Genomic DNA, 22,890 nt, shown 5'->3' on the forward strand with positions numbered 1-22,890 from the left:
GAGGAGCCTGGCCAGGCCTGGAATGTGAAGGAGGAGCTGAAACATGAGACTCTCAGCTCAGACCGGAAAGAACAAGCTGCTCATTTTTGTCCCTGTTGCAAGAGAGCTGCTATAATCACAGTGCCTGCTGGGCTTCTGAGCACTTGTGTAAAGTATCGAGATCTTTTTGCGGGGAAGAGGGATGAAAGGGGGGGAAAGAAATGAATGAAAAGGGTCTAACTATCACCTAAGGAGGCTGATTGCTCTGTCTAACTGATCTGAGTGGGATACTCCAGTGTGTGTGTGCACTGTCTTGAGAGCTGCTGGGGACAAAAGTGATTTTGTAGTACAGCTCCAGCACATCCGGGCCTCTGGTGGAGCTGCTCTGCAGGAGGCAGCTGTGCTATTAGGCAGACTTGGAGAAGCATTTTGGGGGACAGCTGTTCAGGTAGAAAAAAGGCAGGATGGCTGAAACCACCCTGTTTACAAACTCAGCACTGCATCTCATCAGCTGCTGTGGGATCACGGATAGCTGTGTAAAATTCTCTTCAGCACACAGAGCAGAGAAAAACTCCTTGGTAATAGGCTGTCATAAAGGAAGATAATATAATGTGGATTTTTTTTTGTTTTTTCATTGAGAGGGGGGATGATAATGGAAAATGTGTTGCTTTCTTAATTGCTACTGGCTACCTGGCGACGAGCTGTACTGAGATGGTAAGATTGAAGGTCTGCATGAAAGAAGAGTTAGCTGAAAGTCTCAGGTCTAAGCCAAGCTCCACTGGTGTTTTGCTGCTTGTGAGTCTCTGCTTACTCTCTTTCCCTCCCAGTGCAAACCACCATTGAAGAGTTGTTTCTGTCTCAGTTGGTTTTCTTTGTCACCCTGATTTTTTTGCTGCACTTCGATGACGCATTTTAAAGGATGGAAATAGAAGGGGCTTTTCTGAATGTAAAACCTGGAATCTGGTTGTTTCTTCCTTTTTAGTGAGTGCAATATTACTACCGGCATCATTGATTTGTAAATATCATAGTGGTATGTACAACTCTTTCTATGATCTCTAAATAGCTAAAATCCACATTCATTTTGTTTAACAAGACTATAGGAACAGTTTCACACTGTTCTAAAAAACAGAGAGATGCTTTGGAGACATTGTGAAATTTCTGTATTTGTATATGAGGACATGTTAGGTTTCTGCCTCTGTCTCTGCCTGCCAGTGAGGCCTGTGAGCATGGTGTTTTGATGGTAGGGAAGAAAACACACAGACTTCTGTGCTGAAGTGAAATGAACAAAGTTGTACTCAACAAGCAAGCACAGGTGACAAATGCTGACTTTAAAGGCAAGAACAAATGTGTTTGTTTACAGAAAATCCATGCAACATCCTGATGTTTAAGCTACATCTCAAGTGTTTGCAATGTAATATTATTTCAGAACAAAATAAAACAAATGAACAAAACTTAATATATTATAATACTGGTGTACCTAATAATTACCCAGAAACCCATTCTATTAATTGTGTCTCCTTTTGCTACTCTCAATTAAAACCTTGTTCAAAATCTGTCTGGAAACCTAAATATGTTGTTTAATACTGTCTGGGCTCTTACATTTTAAGTTGTGATAGTTTTTCAGGTTTTATGGTTTTCTGACACAAATTGCTCTATGAGTGAATTTGAACAAATGCAAATAAAAAGACCAATTTAATCTTTACTTAGTATCCCTTAATATATTAAAAAGTACAAGATAACATTAAAAATAATGACATGAGTAAGTGCAGTGGTGGTAAGAAGGTTCAGAAATCAGAAGAGATCTAAGTCCTTTTTTATGGGTGGAGATCAGAGAACCTGCCTGGTTCCAGGCAGACAACCTGTCCCTCTCTCAGGAACCACCACCCCTAAACCTATGTTGCTATGTGGTTGAAGGTGCCTTGGGTCATGAAAGGCCAGTGATGTAGTGATTTAGTGCATGAGTGGCACAAATGTATGTTTTTTGTTTTGTTTTGGTTTTGGTTTTTTATTGGTGGTTTTTTTTTTTTCTTCTCTGTCACAGGCTTTCTGTGCCAGCATTGATTCAGCTGTACATATATGAACAGAAACGTTTGTTTTGCACTGTTTTCCTCCGTCTGCTCACTCTTGGCGCGTTTGACCGCCTGCTGGAGCCGTGCTCAGCCCAGCATCCGCGGCTGTTGCTCTTAGGCAGGGGCACGGCAGAACTAAAACCAGTGCGAACTAAAACCAGTGCGAACCTAAACCAGGCTGACATTAAGCCTTGGCTAATCCGGGTTTTCGGTGTCCTGTCGCGCGTGCAGGTGGCAGGCTGGGAGCGGACAGGGCGCTCCAGGTGGAAGCGCTCGGTGCGGCGGGAGCGCGGCGCTGCCCGCACACGACGGCAGCAGCCGCCGCGGAGCACCGGAGCAGCGGCACGGCCGGCCAGGTCAGCGCGCAGAGAAACACGTCCGCGTGGAGGGAGGACGGCCTCCGGGAGGGATTTCTGAAAGAGCCTGCGGCAGGGAATTTGTGCTAGGTGAGTGTCGGTGTTTCCCTTCTCCCGCTGCCAGGGCTCCGGCATTGCAGACCTGCAGCCAGCTGCGCAGGCTGCCCAGTCAGAACAAGCTCCAGGACAGCAATCTCATTTTTAAAATTTACACTGAAGTACTGGAGCAAATCCAGAGGAGAGCAACAGAGCTGGTGATGCATCTGCCGCACAAGTCCTGTGAGGAGCGGCTGAGGCACCTGGGGGTGTTTATCCTGGAGAAAAGGAGGCTCAGGGGAGACCTTATCACTCTCTACAACTGCCTGAAAGGAGGCTGTGGCCAGGTGGGGGTCGGTCTCTTCTTCCAGGCAACTAGTGTCAGGACAAGAGGCAATAGCCTCAAGCCATTAGGTTTAGGTTGGACATTAGAAAGAATTTCTTCACAAAAAGGGTGATTACACATTGGAATGAGCTGCCCAAGGAAGTGGTGGAGGCACTATCCCTGGAGGTGTTTAAAGAAAGACTGGTCTATTGAAATGGTGGTGTTATGTTATAGGCTGGACTTGATGATCTCAGAGATCTTTTCCAACCTAATTGATTCTGTGATTTTCTCACAAGAGCATGCAGCTGTCATGAAAACTGTGCCCATGGTTTCCCTTCCCAGCGTGCAGACATCTTAAGGCACCAGGCTGTATAGACAGCTGAGACTGAGTGGGGTGAACTGAAAGAGGAAAAAACGGGTCTCATTCTTAGCCAAGAAATGTCTTCGGCAGACTAGCCTTTTTTTTTGCTGTGATGTGGGACACACAGGTATGGTTTTAAGTTCCATTGGACTGCAAAAGGCCACAGGGTCTTCACCAGCACCTTCACGTCTGGAAAAGTTATCAGCAACTGACAGAAGGGCAGGAGAGCTCATAGAGGCCTCTCGTTTGCTCCCTTCTGCTTCTCCTTTATTGTATGGGCAGCTCCTGCAGACCCAGCCATAACTGCAGAACAGTCTGGAGGCCTGGATTTGGTCTGGTGCGCACTCATGGGAGGAGGAGCTTGCCTTGTGTGGTTGTTTCTTCTCAAATGCCCAAGGCTTCATGAATTGATAAAGGGACACCGCCCAGGGGACATCCACACTCTACTCACCTTAGAAGAGATCTACTGGAGAGCCATTCAGAGCGCAGATCAAACTTCCAGTACTCTGAGTCCGTCTGGAGGAGAGATGATTCTAGGGGAGGCTGTTTCTCTCCGTCAGCAACAGAGGGAGCTGATGGATCGTCGAATGAGCTTTGAGAGTGCTCACTCCTGCATCCAGCAGTGCTAGGGGAAGGTGGGGAAGGGTTTGCATGCTGCATGTCCACAAAGGGCTTCCTGGAAGGTGTAGGGAACTCCACACGGTTGACTTCTTGATTAATAATTGAAATATTTAGAAAACGAATAAAAGATGCTCCTAAGTGTTCTGGATATGTTCCTATGATTATGGTCACAAAGTTTAATTCTATTTTCTACTAAGGAGAATATCAGAGCTTTTCATTAATACAAGCTCAGGTCTAGGAAACTCTGGCACTAAAACAGTCTGAAGTCTTTCCATCTTCTAGAATAGAAAGTTCTTCATGCTGCCTCTAAAAGCAGTGGTGAAAGCCTGTGTGATCCTGGGAAATTAGATGTTAATTTTCTAACAAGCAGGATTTTCTGTAACTAGTCAATAAACTGAAGGCTGGACATGAGCTGCAGTAGTTAGCAGGCATTCTTTATAAAGGGAATGATCAATCTGATCTTGTTTAGACATCTCTTTTAGGATAAGATGAATAGTGCTGTAGAAATATCTCTTTTTCTCACTGACAAAAGGAAAGCAGGGTGACTGCTCCAAATGTCAGTATTTGCACTGTCCCACCTAGTGTGCAGATCTGCTTTCTGAGTACTGCTCTTATGCAATCAGTGCTATTCTAAAAAGTGTTTGACATATACTCTCATGCATATTTTAAAAAGGATTTTTTTCCATTAAAACTGTTTTTCCAGTAACACCTCAGGTGCTTAAGAAACTATCAGGGAAACTACTCTACCTAGCAGTCCTGCTGCAACAGGTTTGGAAGGAAGGAATAAGAGAGTTGAAACAGAAAAGTAATAGGTGAGTTATGCCGTATTCAAATGCACAGACAGGATATTTGCTTTTCTGATGTGTTTTTTTACTTTGTCTTTGGTTTATGAGGATGTTATGAGTTATGAGGATACTACCTTATTGACGAGGATAACAGTAACATGAGAAGGTCCATTTAGGAAATATCTGCTGGACAAAAGTTAGGAGTAACTTTTTTGTAATTTATTTGATTTAGCTTTTCTTCTTTTTCTCTAGGCTACTGTTATGTAAACTAAAATCAAAACTAAACTAATGAAGCCCCCAAGATGGATTTGTTACCTCTGAGAGAAAGCAAATATTGTAAGAAAAATGCATGAAGAACATGAATGACTCAGTTTTCCACTTGCTTTAACACGCACTGTGTGTGAAGAAGATAATTGCTTCAGTTCTTCAGGATGTAGCTGTTGATTTTGTCACGCAGACAGAATGAGCTGCTATGAAAAAGTTACCAAAAAGTTACCAAAAAGTACCTTTCTAAGAAAATTATTGTGAAAATAGGTGGTCAGATTTTGGTCAAGATTGAAAGAACACAAGGAATCTGCTTAACATGTGGAACAAAGACTTCAGAACACTTCCTATTTAAGTGTTATTTTCTATTGCTGCACATTTTATCAATTTATTCTTTGTAATGAACACTGGCACACAATTTTTTTTTTTCTTTTTAGGCAGTATCTGTGCCTTTTGAACCATAAATCTATGCTTCATTACCCACTTTCATTAGTGAAGAAGCTTCTCTTCACTAGAAAATTAACTTCTTGTGTGAAGCATTGATACTTATGTTAGAAAATCTATTACCATAATATGACACTCAAAACCTCTTCTCTACTTTACTGCTATCTCCTTGTGACAGTTCAAATGTTAAGATGGAACTTTTTAGTCAGTGATTACAATTTCTCATGTTCTTTCCTTCCCTGGATTGCACCAGTTCCAAAGTTGATATGAAGATATTAACAGTTGTTCTCACATAATTACTCTTTTGACCATACCTATTGAGTAAGCTTGCTTCAGAAATGCATACCTAATGCCTTTTTTATAGTATTTTATAATCCTTAATTCATATCATCGAGAAGTTCCTGTGAGGGTATTAAGCTGAACTTCTAAAAAAAGGAAGTGATGTCAGTATTGATGGACTAATTAGGGTTGTTATCTGATGCTTTGTAATAGTGGTACTCTTGAACATCTCTGGTTGTTGGAAAGAGACCATGCTTTTATACCATTCTGGGAAACCTGATTCTTGGGACAATCACTTAATTTCCTTAATAAATGAAGTAGTCTTGAAATTTTTCAGCACAGGAAACTGTGCTTTCTTTCCTCTCCCTCCCCTCCATCAACTGATCAGAGAGTCAGTAAATTTTAGAAGTCTTAAAATAAACAACTCAATTGTTTTAATAGTCTTAGGTCAACCTAGCCAACAGAGAAATTGAATGTAACTGCTCTTTTTTGATGAGATGATAAACTCTTTCCATGAAGTAATGTACAGAAATCATTTTTTTCTTATAATAGAACATCTTTTAGAATATGAGTACGTGTTGTTCTGTTCAAATGGAGTCATAGAATTATTTGGATTGGATGGGACATTTAAATTTAATCTAGTCCAAACCACCTGCAATGATGAGGGACATTTTCAGCTTGATCAAGATGCTGAGAGCCCTGTCCAACCGGGCATTGAATGTTTTCAGTGATGGGGCATCCACCACCTCTTGAGGCAACATATTGCACTACTTTACCACCCTCATTGTAAAAAATCTCTTCCTTATACCTAGTGTCAATCTCCCCTCCTTTAATTTAAAACCATTACCTCTTGTCCCATCACAGCAAGCCCTGCTAAACGGTCTGTACTTGTCTTTCTTGTCAGCCCCTTGTAAGTATTGAAAGGCTACAATAAGGACTCCCCAGAGCCTTCCCTCCTTCAGGCTGGACAACCATATCTCTCTCAGCCTGTCCTCAGAGAAGAGGGCTCCAGTTCTCTGATCACTTTTGTGGGTCTGCTCTGGACCTACTCCAACTGGTGTTTCTTGTGTTGAAGACCTCAGAGTTGGACACAGCATTCCAGGTGGATTTCACCAGAGTGGAACAGAGAAGCAGAATCACCTCCCTTAATTTGCTGGCTACACAGTTTTTGTGCAGCCCAGGATACAATTGGTTTTCTGGGCTATAACTGCCCATTTCCAGCTCATGTCCAGTTTTTAATCCATCTGTGCCCTCAAATCCTTCTGGGCAGGGCTACTCTCAATCTGTTCATCCTCCAGGCTGTGTTGATACTGGAGGTTGCCCTGAGCCATGAGCAGCACCTTGAACTTGGCCTTACTTGAACCTCATGAGGTTCATGTGGATTCTATGTAAACCTAGATTTATACTGTAACTTACAAGTAGAAATTGAGTTAGAACAGATATGTTCAGAGTTGTAGATCCAGGACTACAACCATTTCCTAAACTGTGATATAGACATCTTTGCAATACATTGTGGTGTGACCAAAATGTAAGTTCTTCCTAAAACCATTTGAAAGTCAGTCTTGCCTAAACCCATATGAAAATATACTTATCTTCTCAGATATAGTAATAAATGATTATATACTTTGTGCAGCCTGTTAGTATAAAGGAATGGGATCTGTTGAGAATAGTCTGTTGAAAATAGAATCTTCTCACATACCAGTGAGTGTGTGTGGTCTCTCTGTGGGACAGAATATTACTTCCTTGCATACACAATCAATTTTCCACAGAAATGTCTGCACTAATTTTAGAGGGACACATATCCAAGTAATGTGACTAGCTTTCTGCCAAGTTGTCTGTATAAATCATGCAGAAAATGCCTCTCAAAGCTGAAGACCTGCTGTAGAACAGCTGGAATATATAAAGGAGAAACACTTCTATTTTCCAGTTATGTGTTTCTAAGACCTTTCTTGTCATGGTTGCAGCAGGGTTTTGAAGAAGAGTAACACAGATTGTGCATGGAAGGGCAGATTTCACAAGCATGAAGAGTACTCACTAATCTTGAGTTACTGATAAAAATATATGCTGCATTTCCACATTAGTATATATATAAAGAATTAGAGAACAAACAGAAAATTGGCATCAGAGCATTCATCTCAGTGACCATTGTGAAGAACTGCATATTACTAGGAATTGATGAAGATATTCCTGTCCTGTGTGAGCTGATCTGAGTCTTTTAATCTTGGTTCAAGACCTCATGATTCAATTCTCCCTTTCCTTATTTTTGCTGCATCATCTCTTTCCTTCATATCCAAGGAAATGCTAATGTAATTTTTAAGATCATATTCCTTAGAGATACCTTGTAGCTATTTTCCACTTTATACTGTAACACTGGTTTAGGGAATGGGATCATGGAGTTGAGTGTCTGTGAGCCTGGTTTGAGGGAGGACTCTGACATCCAGGGGTGTCATGCTTTAAGCAATGGCCCTGCAGTGTATGCACCACAGAACTGCTCTTCCCTCACAGATAGATTTATTGACAGTATCCAGGAAACATCATTGCAAACTCAAAACACTAGTCCAAATGCCAATTCAGAAGAGAACAAGAGGTCACTAAGGTTTGACAGGTGACCCAGGCAGTAATGCCAGATGTACAGGTTTGGTAATTTCTTCCATTGCTAAGGTGGCCTTGTTCAAACAGCTTTGTTAAAGTGTGCATGATCATTAGAATGAAACCATATTGTATGGAAGGAAAAATGTCTCAAGTCTCTCAGGTTAGAGCAATATGATTTGAACATGACTATTCTCAACAGATCCCATTCCTTTATACTAACAGGCTGCACAAAGTATATAATCATTTATTACTATATCTGAGAAGATAAGTATATTTTCATATGGGTTTAGGCAAGACTGACTTTCAAATGGTTTTAGGAAGAACTTACATTTTGGTCACACCACAATGTATTGCAAAGATGTCTATATCACAGTTTAGGAAATGGTTGTAGTTCTGTATTTGTTATTCATTTCTCATCCCAGAGATAGGATGCTTTGAGACTTTTATGTAACGACTATTGAATCCTTTGATGGGATTGGTGTTATCCACAATATTTGAATATGTTTCTCAACTGACTTCTTAATTCAGTCATATTTTCACTTCAGCTTAGCTTCCAGTGGTCCCGGAGGTTGGATATAGCATTGCAGAAAGTGGTGATATGAAGGTCTGGGAAAATATTAGTTGCATCTGGAAAGGTACGTTCCAATTTTCAGGCACACTGAACAATAAAATAGTACGGTCTACATCTACACTGGAAAAGCAAGTGTATCTTCCTCTTCCAGTAAGTGTTACAGAATAATACAAAGGGGCTGAAAGCTACCTGGCTACAACTATTTCTAGAATTCTCACAACCTCTGAACACACAGTATTCCAGCTTTTTCAGTGTGGTTAACTCCTAGCATTTATCTGGCTCTCATTTGGCCCCCATCTGATAGACTGGTGGTCCTAAAACATTAATTTCCTTTCACCTTTTCTGTTTCAGAATGCCACAACCAGTATAGGGTTATGCTGTGGAAGGGGCAGGGGATATATATTATATGGACTGTTGGGTACATGAGAGTGCAGGCCATGCGGAGATAGTGGAGTTTTGTTGCACTTGTCTGTAGGGAAAGTTCAAACTTTTCCTACCACTGTTGCTGGTTTCATCTGTGGGGGAGTTGATTAATTTACCACGTAAAATATCCTATGAATGACTGGGCATTAGGGGCTATGAATGATCAAGTGATTTGAAAACAAGGGGACTCTGAAGAGATAACCTGTGAGATTATACAGGCATTCCCACACTTATTTGAGTGTGAGACAGTTCATTAATTACCAGACTAATATTTTGGTGTCTTCTGTCTTGGACAGATGATTTGTTTTGGTGCTCTGGCTATTTCTCTTTATGAATCTGAATTTCACCCCTTGTAGAAGAAATTGGGGTTTGTGTGATAGATTTGTATTTTCCTTCATTGCTTTCCTCAGTGCAAATAAACCTTGTGCAGCCCAGGATACAATTGGTTTTCTGGGCTATAACTGCCCATTTTTAAAACCATGTTTCAGAAACCTTGTTTCAGAGCAGTTAATAGCAACAGTATAGGGATAAATCTCACTGTTTTTTTCCCTTGATGACAAATTAATATAGGCTTTAAGAATACCAGGTTTGATGCCACCCACCTACTTGTTAATTGAGTAGTTTGATAGGACAGTACTGACTACTTATCACTTCCTGAGTCTCATTTTGAGAATTGACTCAGGCATGTGAGCACCAAATCTTATCAAAAGTCAGCGATATTCACTACTACCCAGGCAAAATAACAAAATGGCACAATGAAATTTAATTTATATTTAGAAATGCCTGTTAACATATGCCTGCTATGCATATTAACATACCTATTATGCATATTCATGTATCCATGAAGTAGGTGAATAGAGCTGAAAGGGTAACCCGTATAATTTGGGGTAGATGAATTACTCACAAGAGAAGAGAATCCTGAAATGAGTTAGGGATGATTTCATCTGTTACTGTCTCATTGTGTATTACCAGCTACCAGCATTAAAGAAGAAAATTATATACAGAGTTTCAGAAGTATTACCATTCATTGAATATTACAATTAATTGCCCTAAATTTCTTGAATTATTTTATTGGTGGGATTCAGAAAGCCTTTGAAAAATTTTCAAAAGTAATAAAAAATCTAGATATTGGAATTACATTTTTTTCCGTAGTGCGAAGTTTCATTTCAGTAATGTTAGACCTTTTTAGGGTTAGAATACAGTGTTACAAATCCCATTGTGCAGATTTGAAGTAATTCCTGCTAACCTTCTTAATTAACTCCACAAAATTTTAGACACAGGAGAAAATTACTGTAATCTACTTGCTCATCTTCAGGAAGAAGGAATACCACAGCTGAGAGGAGAAACATTTGCTTTCTGTGCAATTGAATTTTGGGATAGGGGATAAGGTTAAGGACAGAATATGGAAGAGAGGCATGATGTAAGTTTTCCACAACTGTCATTGGAATTTTATATAGGATGTGTATGTGTATATTTACAGAGTACAAATACTTTATCAGTGTTGAATTATTTTTTGAACCAGAGAGATTAGTTGTAGAGGTAAATATCTCTATTTATTAGAGATAAATATCTCAATTCTGCCCTTGAAACTTTTAAGACTCATTGTAATTACTACTCTCGGGAATAATTTGAAGAAGGAAATTAAAACACAGAGAAAATTGCAAAAATGTGGGTCTTCAGCAATGTGCTCTATACACTATAGCAATATAATTTCTTATATATAAAAATCTAGCATTAAATTATTCAAAACACTAATGATCTGGCTTTTTTTTCATAGTGATGAGGAGTCTTTGCAGCCTAATGTAGACAGTGACCACAAAAGATGACTCTTCTTTCTCACACCTGTATTGGCTTTTGTTTCTCATTACTGTGCTGTCATGAGCTTAGTGTGGTGTGATTAAAGAGCGTTTGTTTTAAAAACCTTTTCCTGTGGTTAGGTGTTGGTGGGGCAGACATCTGGGGGGGAAATAAACTCCAGAGAGTAAAAGAATTAATAACTGTATAACGGGGTTTTGGAGAGGAGAGCACACAGGAACTATTCTGCTACAACAAATTCTGACAAAAACAAGGCAAAAAAAGAGAAAAACCACCATATTTTATATTAATCATTAAACAAAATATAGTGGAGCCTATTCTCAGTTCTACCTGACTGAATGCGTGGAGGTTTCAAAAAGCTGGTGAAATGTGGTTTCTACCTAGTCCAGTGTGTCTAGTGTTTTGAGCCTACCCAGGATAAATGAGGCCCTTCAAGCCTCCTCTGAACTGTGTAAAGGCAAATATAATGAGAATGTGAAAGGCTTAGGCCTCAGAAAAAATAGTGCTCTTTTGTGTTACTGATTTGTGTGTGATGAATTTTTAAATACAGGATGTCAAGAGGGGACCGAAAATGAGCTTTGGAGTGTTACCACCATGGAGCCATCCACACCTTTGGAGCAAGAAGTGAGGCTTCATACTACTGGCTGGTGCAATGATTACTCTAAGTTAATCCCTCCAATGTGTTCTTTTTTCACAGACTGCGAATTCTTCTGTGTGTTGCAAGAAAGACGGTGATATGTCCCCTTCACATAAAATGGAAATGCTGCAGGACATAACTCTCATATAGATTCCTTCAGCTATAGATCTCAATACACCTTTCAAATCAAATAGATCTACCTCCACTTAAAATTAAGTTAAATGTTTCAGCAATCAGCCTTGGCTATCTAGTAGCCAGTAACCACAGCGGCTGTTTCATTGAGTAGACTTTGAAATATCCTTTTTTGGAAGAGAGCAGTGACATCGTTTGTGGTTTAGGTGACACCTTCTAAATTCTCACTTATATCTTTTTGGAGAGGAGGCAAAGGACTCAAACACTCAAAAGTTACATATGAACACACATAAATCTCATGTCTGAAGATTCATAAGGTCTTCATAAGATTAATAAGCATTTCATAAGATCTAACAAACTATTTATGTATATGTGTTTATAATTGTCCCTGGGAAGATTTTTTCCAACATACCTTTGTGAGTGTTCATGTATATAGATGAACAGGATAAAAGTCTGTTGGTATGATATACACTGATAATGCACAAGGTATGTCCCAAGATTGACAACATTAACAACAGTGGTCTATAGAAATGATTTCTGCTGCAACAGTCAGGTCTATTATTAAACAGGCTGATGGATTCAACTGTTCTCCAGAGAAATTTCAATTACCAAAAAATGATGCTAGACCTTGGATTATAGTAGCACATTCTGTGCTTCAGGGGTCATGCAAAACGAGAATGTCCTGGTTTGGTATTAAATGTTGCACACCATCTGCTGCTGACCTACATGACATAACAGGATGTTCTGAAGCTAATTATTACAATGATTTGTTTTGCAAGTGCAATGTGCCCAGCATCAGGGACAATGGAAGCAGTACTCCCATCATACATTTACTGAGCAAGCCTTGAAATGAGGAGCAGAGTTTCCTTAATAACTTTTTGCATTTTCCCCTACCATCTGCAGGGTAAATGTGATCATTAACTCAAAGATGGTGGACAAACTGCACCATATGTCTTTCTGTCAAACTGTCCTATGTCTTTCTCAGTCACAAGAATCACCTTGGAACAAGGGTGTTTTGGGGTCTGTATCTGTTGGAGAAGGAGCCTCATTTCTGGTGGAAGAAATTAGGGTGAGTGATGTGGCAATGTAAAATCTTGTGTGAGAGATTAAAAAATTCTAGTGGGTAAACTGTAACTCAGATGCTGCTGTGCAAACATACACATTTGAGGAGATTAGATTTACAAAGACCTTGGCTTGTCAGAGATATTCTGTTTCATGTAAGTGGAATGCTTGCCAGTAAAGGTTTCACAGAAGTATTCTCTAGATCTTTTTCCATATTCTCTCTTCCCCAAACTATACTGCCCCTTTCACCAGCTTATTATCTACTGTTTTTTTTTTTTTTTCAGTAATTTTTAGTAGCTTTCTTCTAGAGCTAAACATGCTGGGCTGGAGCCTTGAGAATCTCTGCTGTCACTGTAGGACCGGCTGCACACATCTGGAATGGATGAACTCTTCAAGCTGTTGAAGACATTGATTTGAATTCCAGCTCCAGACACATTTCATGTCTGGCTTGGATAAAAAAGGAATATGCCTTGCAGTTTGGATCAGTGATGGAAAAGTGCAAGTACTAGATAGTTTACTTTTTTTGGACTTTCTCCATTTTTAAAGTGGCTACCAAACTATTTGATACTGATTTTTTTTTTTTTTAATGGAAATAAATGGAAAAGGTTGACAGAAGAACTCTGCTGAAAACATATGTAGCACTTCCCAGTATCATATTCTACCTTACTGAACATCCAGAGCTAGTGACATCCAGAATTAGCTGCATGTAATAGAGCTTCTAAAACAAAAAAAGCTGATGGCTGAATTAATGATTCAGTTTTCTAGTGACAATCAGATTATTTTTCCATCAGTAAGAGGAACTCTCATTAAATTATTTTATTCAGAACAGGTTATGTTTTACTTGTATGTCTTTTGCTAAGATCACTCTAGCTGTCAATGTCTTTAGCGTTCAATTCAAAACACTCCTTATAGGTTCATATTTGAGAATTTGGCTTCAGTCTGATTATACACATATATGTGTACCTGTTATGTGACACTACTAGTAACAAGAGGGTTGCGTATGAGTATAGCTGAGGTGCTAGATAAGAGCTGGGCCTACTTGCTGCAGTCATGAGTCAGCAATCTGAAGGTAATGAAGTACAGTGCTTCCATGTATGAATTCATAAAGACTGGCATGTAAATAAATAGCTTTAAACTCACAGGTATGTAACCATTCAATTAAGTCTGACTTCTGCATCACTGATAAGGGTGTTGAAAATTGGAAATACTCATTGTCTTGTGAAATAAATGAGCTTGAAGTTTTCCTTATGTCAGTTCAGAATTGGGGAGTGGCCAAATTGTAAACAAATGAAGGGAACAAATTTTTCTTTCTTCCTGCTGTCAAATTTTTATTTCTTGTTTGTTTTGGATTGGCAGTTGTGGAACATTGTAACTAGAAAGAGGCTGAGAAATATGTTTGGCCACCTGTCTGTAATTGGAGCTGGAATCATTGTATTCTGAGCAGGTGAGTAGTAAAGTCTATTCCCAGAAAGAGCCTTGCTGCTTTTACTGAGGCAAATGTCCCATTCATTTTAGCTGATTTTCTTGGCTTTGTTCAAATGTGATTTACCTCTTCCCCCATCTCTCACCCATATCAGAAATCATTAGATTTATTGTATGACAGGAAAGCAGCCAAAGAGGATTTAACCTGTTTCTGCAGTCTCTGTTTCTTACTCTCCTTCCAAAAAACTGTCACCACTTGCAGAATTTCACTATGCCTTGGAGACTGTGACTCTGGTTTTGTGCAAAACCTGAGCTTGAAATAATTTTTTCTCTAGTGGGTCAGAATTTCAAATATCATGACCTGGCCTGTGCTGGGGAAACAGTATGTAATTTAGATGGCCCCTCCACTGATATCAAGACTCCATTTGTCTTTCCAAATGCACAGCAAAGCACAGCTGTTAAGAGCTGCACACCTCTCTAGCTGTGTATTCCTTGCTTTCTGCAAGGAAAAGCCAGCTCATTGCTATATACAGCCCAAGAAGGGATGGAGTGGTCGACCTTTGCATTGTCAAGGGTGTATTTTTTAGTAGTAGGTGAATATTTTGCATTTAGGTATCATTTCAGTATGTGGGCTCAGATGACAAAGATCAAAAAGTACTCTTGTGGTTTTTTTCATCCCACTTTCTGTTTCAGATCTTTGACTCACACATGAAGGGGCTGAGGAGAGACTTGTGCATGATGAATGCTTCTGTGATTTTAAAATCATATGTTAGTGTTCTGTTTTACTTAAATGGAAAGATAATAGCAAGGGTAGGCTGACTTTATTGTTAACTCACAATGAAACTGGTATCTCTTGACAAGAGCAGCAGTAGTAGATTTATTTTTGGCTTCACAAGATGCTCTGGTTGTTATTGTATGAGGTCTGCAAGGTGGAGGTACAACGAGGTACAGGCATACCAGATGAAAAAACAGTTAATAAAATGCAGTTGCAATTATACTGTGTGGGTTAGGTTACAAGGATGCAGGTGTAACATCCTGCCAGTGCCAAGTGGCATAACCTCACTGCAGTAAGAAATAGTTCACATTTCCTCTTGGCCAAAGCAGTGAAACAACAGGAACGTTGGAGCATAAATTAATGATAAAATTCAGTTTCAACCTGTGAACTACATTTGGTTGAGGTAACATTTATTTCTTTTTCTAGGTTTGAAATTAACCAGATAATTCTAGTATTAGGGCAGAGTTAAAATAACTGCACAAGGAGAAAAAAAAATACATGGAGTTAATATTAATTGTTACTAAAATTAGAGCAGCAATCTTACACTAAACTTCGCTGTGGAAGTTTCCAAAGTATCAATGGACTTTGGGATTACATTGTAATTGTTGTGGTTAAAAATAGTCCAACAGCACATCATCATGAATCCATAAATAAATTTCAGTACCATAAAGTCCATTACAGAATTACATAATGACATTTCTTGCAGTAAGTCAGGTTTGTGTGTGCATTTTTAGTGCTTCCAAATATCTCAGCTTATATCTGAAAAATCTTTAAGAGCTGTTGTGGGAAAGTCTCCAGTTACCAACCCTTATTAACATAATTAAAATCCTTAAATAAATCTATTGCAGTAATATGAGATACCTGTTTCTCAGATACCCAGAAGGATTGTATTTAACTTGCTGATTTTATTTCGTCATACTAGTTGTAAGTGTGAATTTCAGCACAAATCTCCTCTGATTTGTCATAGGATTAATGTAAGAAATATCCATAAAAAAAGGTAAAATACATTGTAAGGAATTTTCAGTATTTTCAGTTCAACTCTCATATTGATGTGCAAAAGTCATATCTAGGAGCTAAACTTTAACAGTAGCTGTGCTTCCAGACAGAGTATTCCTTCCTGCCTTTGGGAGACTGATGATACTGTTGAACAGTGAATCCAGTTCCTAACAAGCAACTGGTGCCACAGTGTCAAGCTGTGCAGATTTTCCTAAAGCTTGGAGTGGAAGGGAGAAACAGAGCAAGGGAAGGGACAGAACCAAAGAATACGTAGTAACTTGCCAGAAAGCCCTTTAGCAGTACAATGCAGTTTTACACTGACACTCTGTTGGTCGTGGAGTCATATCTGGCTTTGGCAAAAACTACCTTGTGAAAGGATTTTTCATGAAGAGCAGGAGATAGTTTACATTAAATGGCTCAGCAGATGAACAGAGTGTAGATTAGTGGCATAGACTGCTCATGGAAAAGAAACTTGAGAGACAGCAGGTATTCTGCCCAGCTGTAATGGTGTGGATGCTTGGCTCCTTCCTGTTGTCAGGGTGTGCTCTGATAGTTGTTTTGTGTTTCCTCTTACTGAAAAGTGACACATTTCACTCTGGTGTGGTTTGCTTCTGAAGAAACATTGGTGTGATGAAGTTGCTTTTAATGTTCCATTAACATTAAATGCATGCTGCCTTTTCTCATCTGCAGTGGTTCACTGTGAGGATTTGTCCATCACCATGAAGTTCAGGTTGCTCAGCACCATGTTGTCAAAACAAACAAAGCATTTGCAACCTGTAATTGTCACTAGCCAACCTGTTGCTGGCAATTTGGTCTAGAGGTGGTACATTGAATATGTGGCCTAACAACCCTGCGGTGAAATTGCAGTCACAGACACTGAAAACCATACTTCCTTTCTTAGCAGTTAAAGTATATGAAGAAGGCATATTGCTCAGGCAATTTTTCAAATTATCTTACTGTCTATTAGTTTCTTCTGTCTGTGATGCTACTAATTTTAAAACCAGTTCTCTTCATAGATAAGCTTACTAGGTCTTTGATACTAGATTAGTAGGCCTTTGTAAATGTATTTCCAAAGAGAAATAATGTTTATCACATTTTCTTCTATCTATGTACCTTCACAGAAAAGTGTGGTGGTGCAATACTTACAAGTCTGCAAAAGATATTTTGGTTTTTGGAGTTTTGGAAAACTACTTCTGCTAAAATTAATTTGATATATGAGGCACCTTTTGCCCTCCTGATCATATTTTCATGCCATTGTTGGTGACAAATAATCTGAAGAAGGAAGTTTTAAATGAAATTATTTAAGATTCTTCATGTAGTCCCTGTCTGTGTAGAAGATAGGTCAGGTAATAGTAATAAAAGGCAGGAAAGTCCAGTATTTACAAGCTGTTTGTTCTCCCAAAAGTATCTGAGGCTGGACTGTAGTGCTGGGGTTAAAGGGTCAGGGTAATGTATTGAAACTTGTGGAATTGAGTTCTGAGAAGCTTTTCTTCAGGTAGATTCTGGGCCTTAGATATATCCTGGAAATACCCCGGGAAAAACCAGGTCTCCTGTAAGCCTGTAGGCCACTTTGCTTAGACTTCTGTGATGGCTTGGCTCAGGCAGTAAGACTCTATCCTGCTCAGTTCTTCTGGTACTGATGTGTGAGTCCGTGGCCTCTGAAAGGCAAGCAGAGAAGCTGGAGTTTTATGAGAGTATGTGGGACAGTGTAGGCTATGGAACAAGGGCAAGGGAAGCAGCATTTGGAGTTTTGGGATCCTACACTGCCCTGAGTGTACATTCCTGGTGCTTGTTGTAGTTCATTTTAACAGCTAGACTCTAAGCTAAAATGTCTCTGTTCTTCCATCTGACCTCTTAATCTATTCTTGCATCTATTTTCTTTTATTTTTTAGGCTATGACCTGGTGTCCTTGGCAGTCAAAAGTCCTTGTTACAGAAGGTGGAATGAAAGATGGGATTTTGTGTGTCTGGCACATGGATTGTGAGAAAATCATCCAAAGTGCAATTACAGATTCGCAGGTGAAATGATGAAATGTCTGCATACTTAGGCTATGCTCTTTTTGTATAGCTGTGCTCATTTGGCAAACTCCCACTGACTTTGAGGGTGGTTCTGCAGTGAGAGGAACAGCAGGATTTTCTCTGGATGTGCAATTGTGCTGCATTCAGCACCACCATGTGCGATTGACTCAGAAGCAGTTTGTTGTTTCTTATTCACCACTTCTGTCTCCATGCAGAAGTGATTGAAGAGGAGATAATATAGAAGCCAGACACTTTTCATCATCTTTCCCTTTTTTCCCTTATTGCTGGCAATAACAGTTTTGGTCAAAACTCTAAGTGCGGAGAGAATGCTGAAGGGGAAGAAAAATTCCCAGAACATTGGGGTGAGGAGAGGTGTAAAAGTCAGAGAGAAAACATCTGTTTCTGGAGTTTGAATATTAGGAGACAGAGGAACAGGTCTGCTGTAGTAAAGCAGCATAACTTGTTTTGCTGGAGCTATTACAACCTAAATGAGGATGTGTTTTGAGGGCTTTTTTATACTAATAGGTTGTTACCATATTTAGATAGGACAATAAAGCAACTGTACTTTGAAGAATTGAAAATAATTAAATGACCTTTCTAAATAAATAAATACTCTGCTGGGACTATTTCTCAGTAGCTTGTTTAAACATTATAGATTAAATTTCAAATCTCTGAATGATGTATGTTAAGCCCTTCTGAAAACTAAAGCAGAATTTTAAATTGCATTTCTTCCTTGATCTGGTTACCCAGTGAACTGACGATGGGACAAGGCCTTCCTGGAAATCAGATGAAAATATAGAAGTATCACCTGCTTGTCAATTCATTAGAACTCAATGGCAAATACTTCCATTATTTATCTGTCAAATGAGTCTGGTTCTGCACATACATACCTTATGTAAAAAAACCAGTAAAGAGCAGTCACCTACACATTTGTGTTCATGTGCACAATCCTGATTTGTGGGATTGTAAAGACTGACTTAATAAGACTGTGGTATAAATTACTTCTGGGAAATTACTAGTTTTTAATGATGGGATTCTTTCCTATAATTCCTAAGGCCATGCCAGGTGCAGGATATGTATTTCCACTTCTTTCTAAGACTGACTAGGCCAGGGTTGAATGTGTTTATGTCAGGTGGCTTCCAGTGTGTTCTGGCTGATGACCTTCTAGGTAATAGAAACCAAATGTGATTGCTTTTGCATCTCATGATGTAAGGATACTGACCCAGCTTTCAAATGACGTCTGAACCAAATCTCCATGTGTTATTTTATCTCCATGTCTCTACTTTAACAAAGGATTTTGCTGTGAAGAAATGTGGTGCAGCATGTTTCCCTTGCACCCTGTCAGAGAAAGTGGAGTTTCCTTATAGCTCTGTATTGTTCTATGGTGCTGTAGGGCTACACCATATGCAGAAGCTGTTTCTTGCTATTATTAAGTCTCCTAAATATTGATAAAGACTCTGTACATTTCAATAACTTGAGAAGGAGCAAAGCTAGAAAACTGAACTCTGCTGAAACAATTTAGTGGTGAAATTAAAGTAAAAAACTTTAGCAGGAACTCATGTAGCTCAGCACCAGGACAGCAGGGATTTGCATTTAGTCATAGTGTTTCCAGAGAGCCACTCTACCAGCTTCACAAATTAAGGGCAGACTTTGCATTGGCAACAGTCCTGTGGGCTTTCATCATGTACCACTGTTTCAGAGGGCTTTACAGCTCCTCACAAGTTTATCCTTATAGTATCTTGAGTTAGAGGAGTGCCATTCTCTTGTGTTCATGGAGTACTCAGGTACAAGTGAGAGGACACAGGTCGCTCACATTCATTTTAGCTGGTCACACATGACTTCTTATTTTCATGCTTCCTTTTAGGATGTGGTTTATCTGATCTGCTTTAGAAACTATTACTCAAAAGATTTTTTTCTCTTGGGGGTTTAGCTTACCAGTGTGATTGTCAGTAATTCACCCAGCCAGAAAAGACAAAGTCCAGTAACTTCAAGGGAAAAGGCTTCAAATTTCTCTTGCTGCCATGTGCCTAAAAACCTCATGTGTTTTCCTGACATTGGCATAACTCTAGAAGATACAAGAAGTCTGTGGCAGAGCAATGAGGTAAATGCAACTCTCAGGAGTCTCAATTTAGTTCCAGACTCTTTCTACCTTCAGTTCAAATTCAGTGTCTGCTTGTGGGTGAGATTTTTGTACAACCACATTAATGAGTTTGATACATTCTTTGTGCTGCTGGACTGGGTAGCTTTCTGCTTTCTGCTTTCTGCATCTCCCAAGATGTACTACAACTGCAGACAAACTCAAAACACAATTCCACTAAATGGCTTAGTGGAGTCACTGTTAAAAGATCTCTTTAACAGTAATAAGTGAGCAGCTGGAGACAGTATCTCATTATTGTTGGAGCAGCTGCTGCAAACTGTCTGTAAGGCCTGTGCAGCCAGATGGGAAAGCTCAGCAGTGAAAGACATTACCAAACACAGATGAGACTGATGTTGTGAATGTATGGAGAACAATAGTTCAGGTTCAGTGTGTTCCTTTGACAGAAGTATCTCAACAAAGTGGTGCAGACAGTTAAAGCCTACTCCCTATTAAGAATATATTTCCTTCAGCTCCTTATTAATACAAAAACAGTCAATAGAGGATGATAGCTTCCCACATCCTATGCAGCATGTTTCTCTGCTGTAGTAAAGTGGAATAAGCCATAGTGTGGGTGGTGAAGATGACTGGCGTAATCAGTGTAGAATTCTGATGTATCTTTCCTTTTCTTTTGTACATGTTTTATTTTATAGGTCACAAAGGGAGAATCTTGCATATAACCCTGAGCTCAGATCAGAGTAGGTTAATTTTTGTTGCAGAGGATGGGATGTCTTGTCTGTGAAAATGAGACATGGTCTGGGGAGAGCATGCACAGCAATAAAGCTTTTTAATTACAGTTATTTGAGCTCATTCTTGTGACTTTTTTCTCTTGAAAACCAATGATTAATGTATTCAGCCCATTCAGTAATTCAAAATATGTGTCTTCCTTCCAATAGAAACATAGCAAAGGACAGTACAATTTATTTAAAAGAACAAAATTTTCTTATCAGTCTATTGTGTGAAATGTTAGTAGCTTGTCTTACCCTAAAGGAAAAACATCCTAACTCTAATGTATATTTTAATTATATTAGCAAACATGGAAGGAATCCAACCTGTGTAAAGCACCAGCATAAAGTGTTAGGTCCTGCTTTTATCTTTGGTTCTTGCAATAAGTTTTACATTACCTTAGGATCCCCACTGGTAATCACATACTAATTAATGTATATTGCCTTGAATCATTCAAAGACTATGATGAGCAGAGACCAATTCAGGGGTCTGCCTTGTTCTGTGTATCGCATAAATTGTTGTATGAAATCTGTCTAAATTCTCCTAGAGTTCTAGGTTAAATATATAATTAAATAGAAATGATTTACAGGGAATTGTTTATTGTTTTCATAATGGTAATGATAACTAGCATAATTAGGAAAATGTCTTAACTGGATTTTTAATAGTTTCCTTTCCTTAAACCCACCAACTATATTTGACAGTGGTTTAAAATACAAACAATTGCATAATAATTCTATTCTTATGCATAGTTATGTAATAAATGAATTCAGAATTCAGATGGACATTCAGATGAAGCATGCTATTTGGGCCAAACAGAACTGTTAGTTCATTTCTTAAGGGTACCAGTTCAATTCTGGTTGCCAGCAAACAGTGCAGCTGTCACCGTATTGTGAATTTTATTTAGTGCTCACAAGGAAAAAAAACCTTGGACTTTAACATATGTTTGCCTTGCCAGACTTGCCTTGCCAACAGCTAAGTAAGGCTGTCAGGATTGGGCCTCAGAAGCTATTCAGATACTGAAGCTATTCAGATCTGAGCTATTCAGATACTGATACAGATAGCACAGTGCTATTCACAGTGTTCTACCTACAAACACCTTTGGAGCTTTGCTTTCATTGTTAAGAATGATCAGAGGCAAGGGGTAAGGATTGCATTTTTATATTAAAAGCCCTCTGAGCTCAGAAGCTTGCATTGTTTGGATTCCTTTCTTTTATTTTCTTTTTACAACTGAAAATTTATTTAGAACGTTTCCTGTAGCTGGGAAAGATTAGGATATTAGGGGACTAGAACAGTCTGTGGAAAATTACACTGTGGTCAAATGCATGAAAAGAGATAGACAGGGGCACAAGTTATCTCTGTAAATTAATGTGAAGCCATCATGTCTTTGGGTCTCATGATTTTTAAAACCTCATCTTGTGCTGTTCACAAGTCATGTGGTTGCTAATTTTAGCTCTTGAAGGTTGAGACCACTCATCTGTTTTACCTAGTAAGAGATTGCAATAAACCTGCTACTCAGCTACTGGGTTCTCATGTCATCTCATGTGGTCTTCAAAGCAGATCAGAAAATGGCAATATTGGTTGTCAATTGGGAAACTGCTACCAAGAAGCTGATGTCTAAGTATGGGAAATAGCTTATTCTGTGCCTATTTTCTAATATGAACAAGTTTGTTTCTGGAGATTTTATCAAACTATTAGAATCTGATTTAAATACTCAAAATAATATTTTAAATAATTTAAAAGACTTTAGGAATACTAAATACATTTCCCCCACTTTGAATGTTAAAAAATGAGTAGAATAAGTCTCTTTCCTTATGCATTTTTTTTTATTTGCAGAAATTCTCTCTTTCCTTTGGCAGCACCTAAATGATGTTTATATCATTTACATCCAGTACAGAAGGAGGTGCATGGCACAAGATGGGAGGCTGTAGCATGGAAAGACCTGGCCAATACTGAAACCATGCACATTTTGTTGGATGCTGAAGTGTCAAAATAAGAAAGTTTCTCAGCCTAAGAACTTGTATCTTAGTTACTTACTGCTCATTGTTGACTAGTCAAGTTGGATTGCCCC

General features: G+C 39.0%; 1 protein-coding gene across 1 annotated transcript in view; it reads left to right on the forward strand.

Annotated features, from left to right (window-relative positions):
- The first annotated feature begins 13,198 nt into the window (after positions 1-13,198).
- Positions 13,199-22,890, forward strand: part of LOC128821871 (granzyme A-like) — a 28,203-nt gene continuing 18,511 nt past the window's right edge. Inside the window, 3 exon segments of the mRNA XM_054003248.1 lie at positions 13,199-13,253; positions 14,108-14,195; positions 17,837-17,962. Of these exon segments, the coding sequence (XP_053859223.1) occupies positions 17,895-17,962 (68 nt within the window). The 5' untranslated portion in view covers positions 13,199-13,253; positions 14,108-14,195; positions 17,837-17,894.

Source organism: Vidua macroura, chromosome Z (assembly GCF_024509145.1).
Source record: "Vidua macroura isolate BioBank_ID:100142 chromosome Z, ASM2450914v1, whole genome shotgun sequence".
NCBI lineage: Eukaryota > Metazoa > Chordata > Aves > Passeriformes > Viduidae > Vidua > Vidua macroura.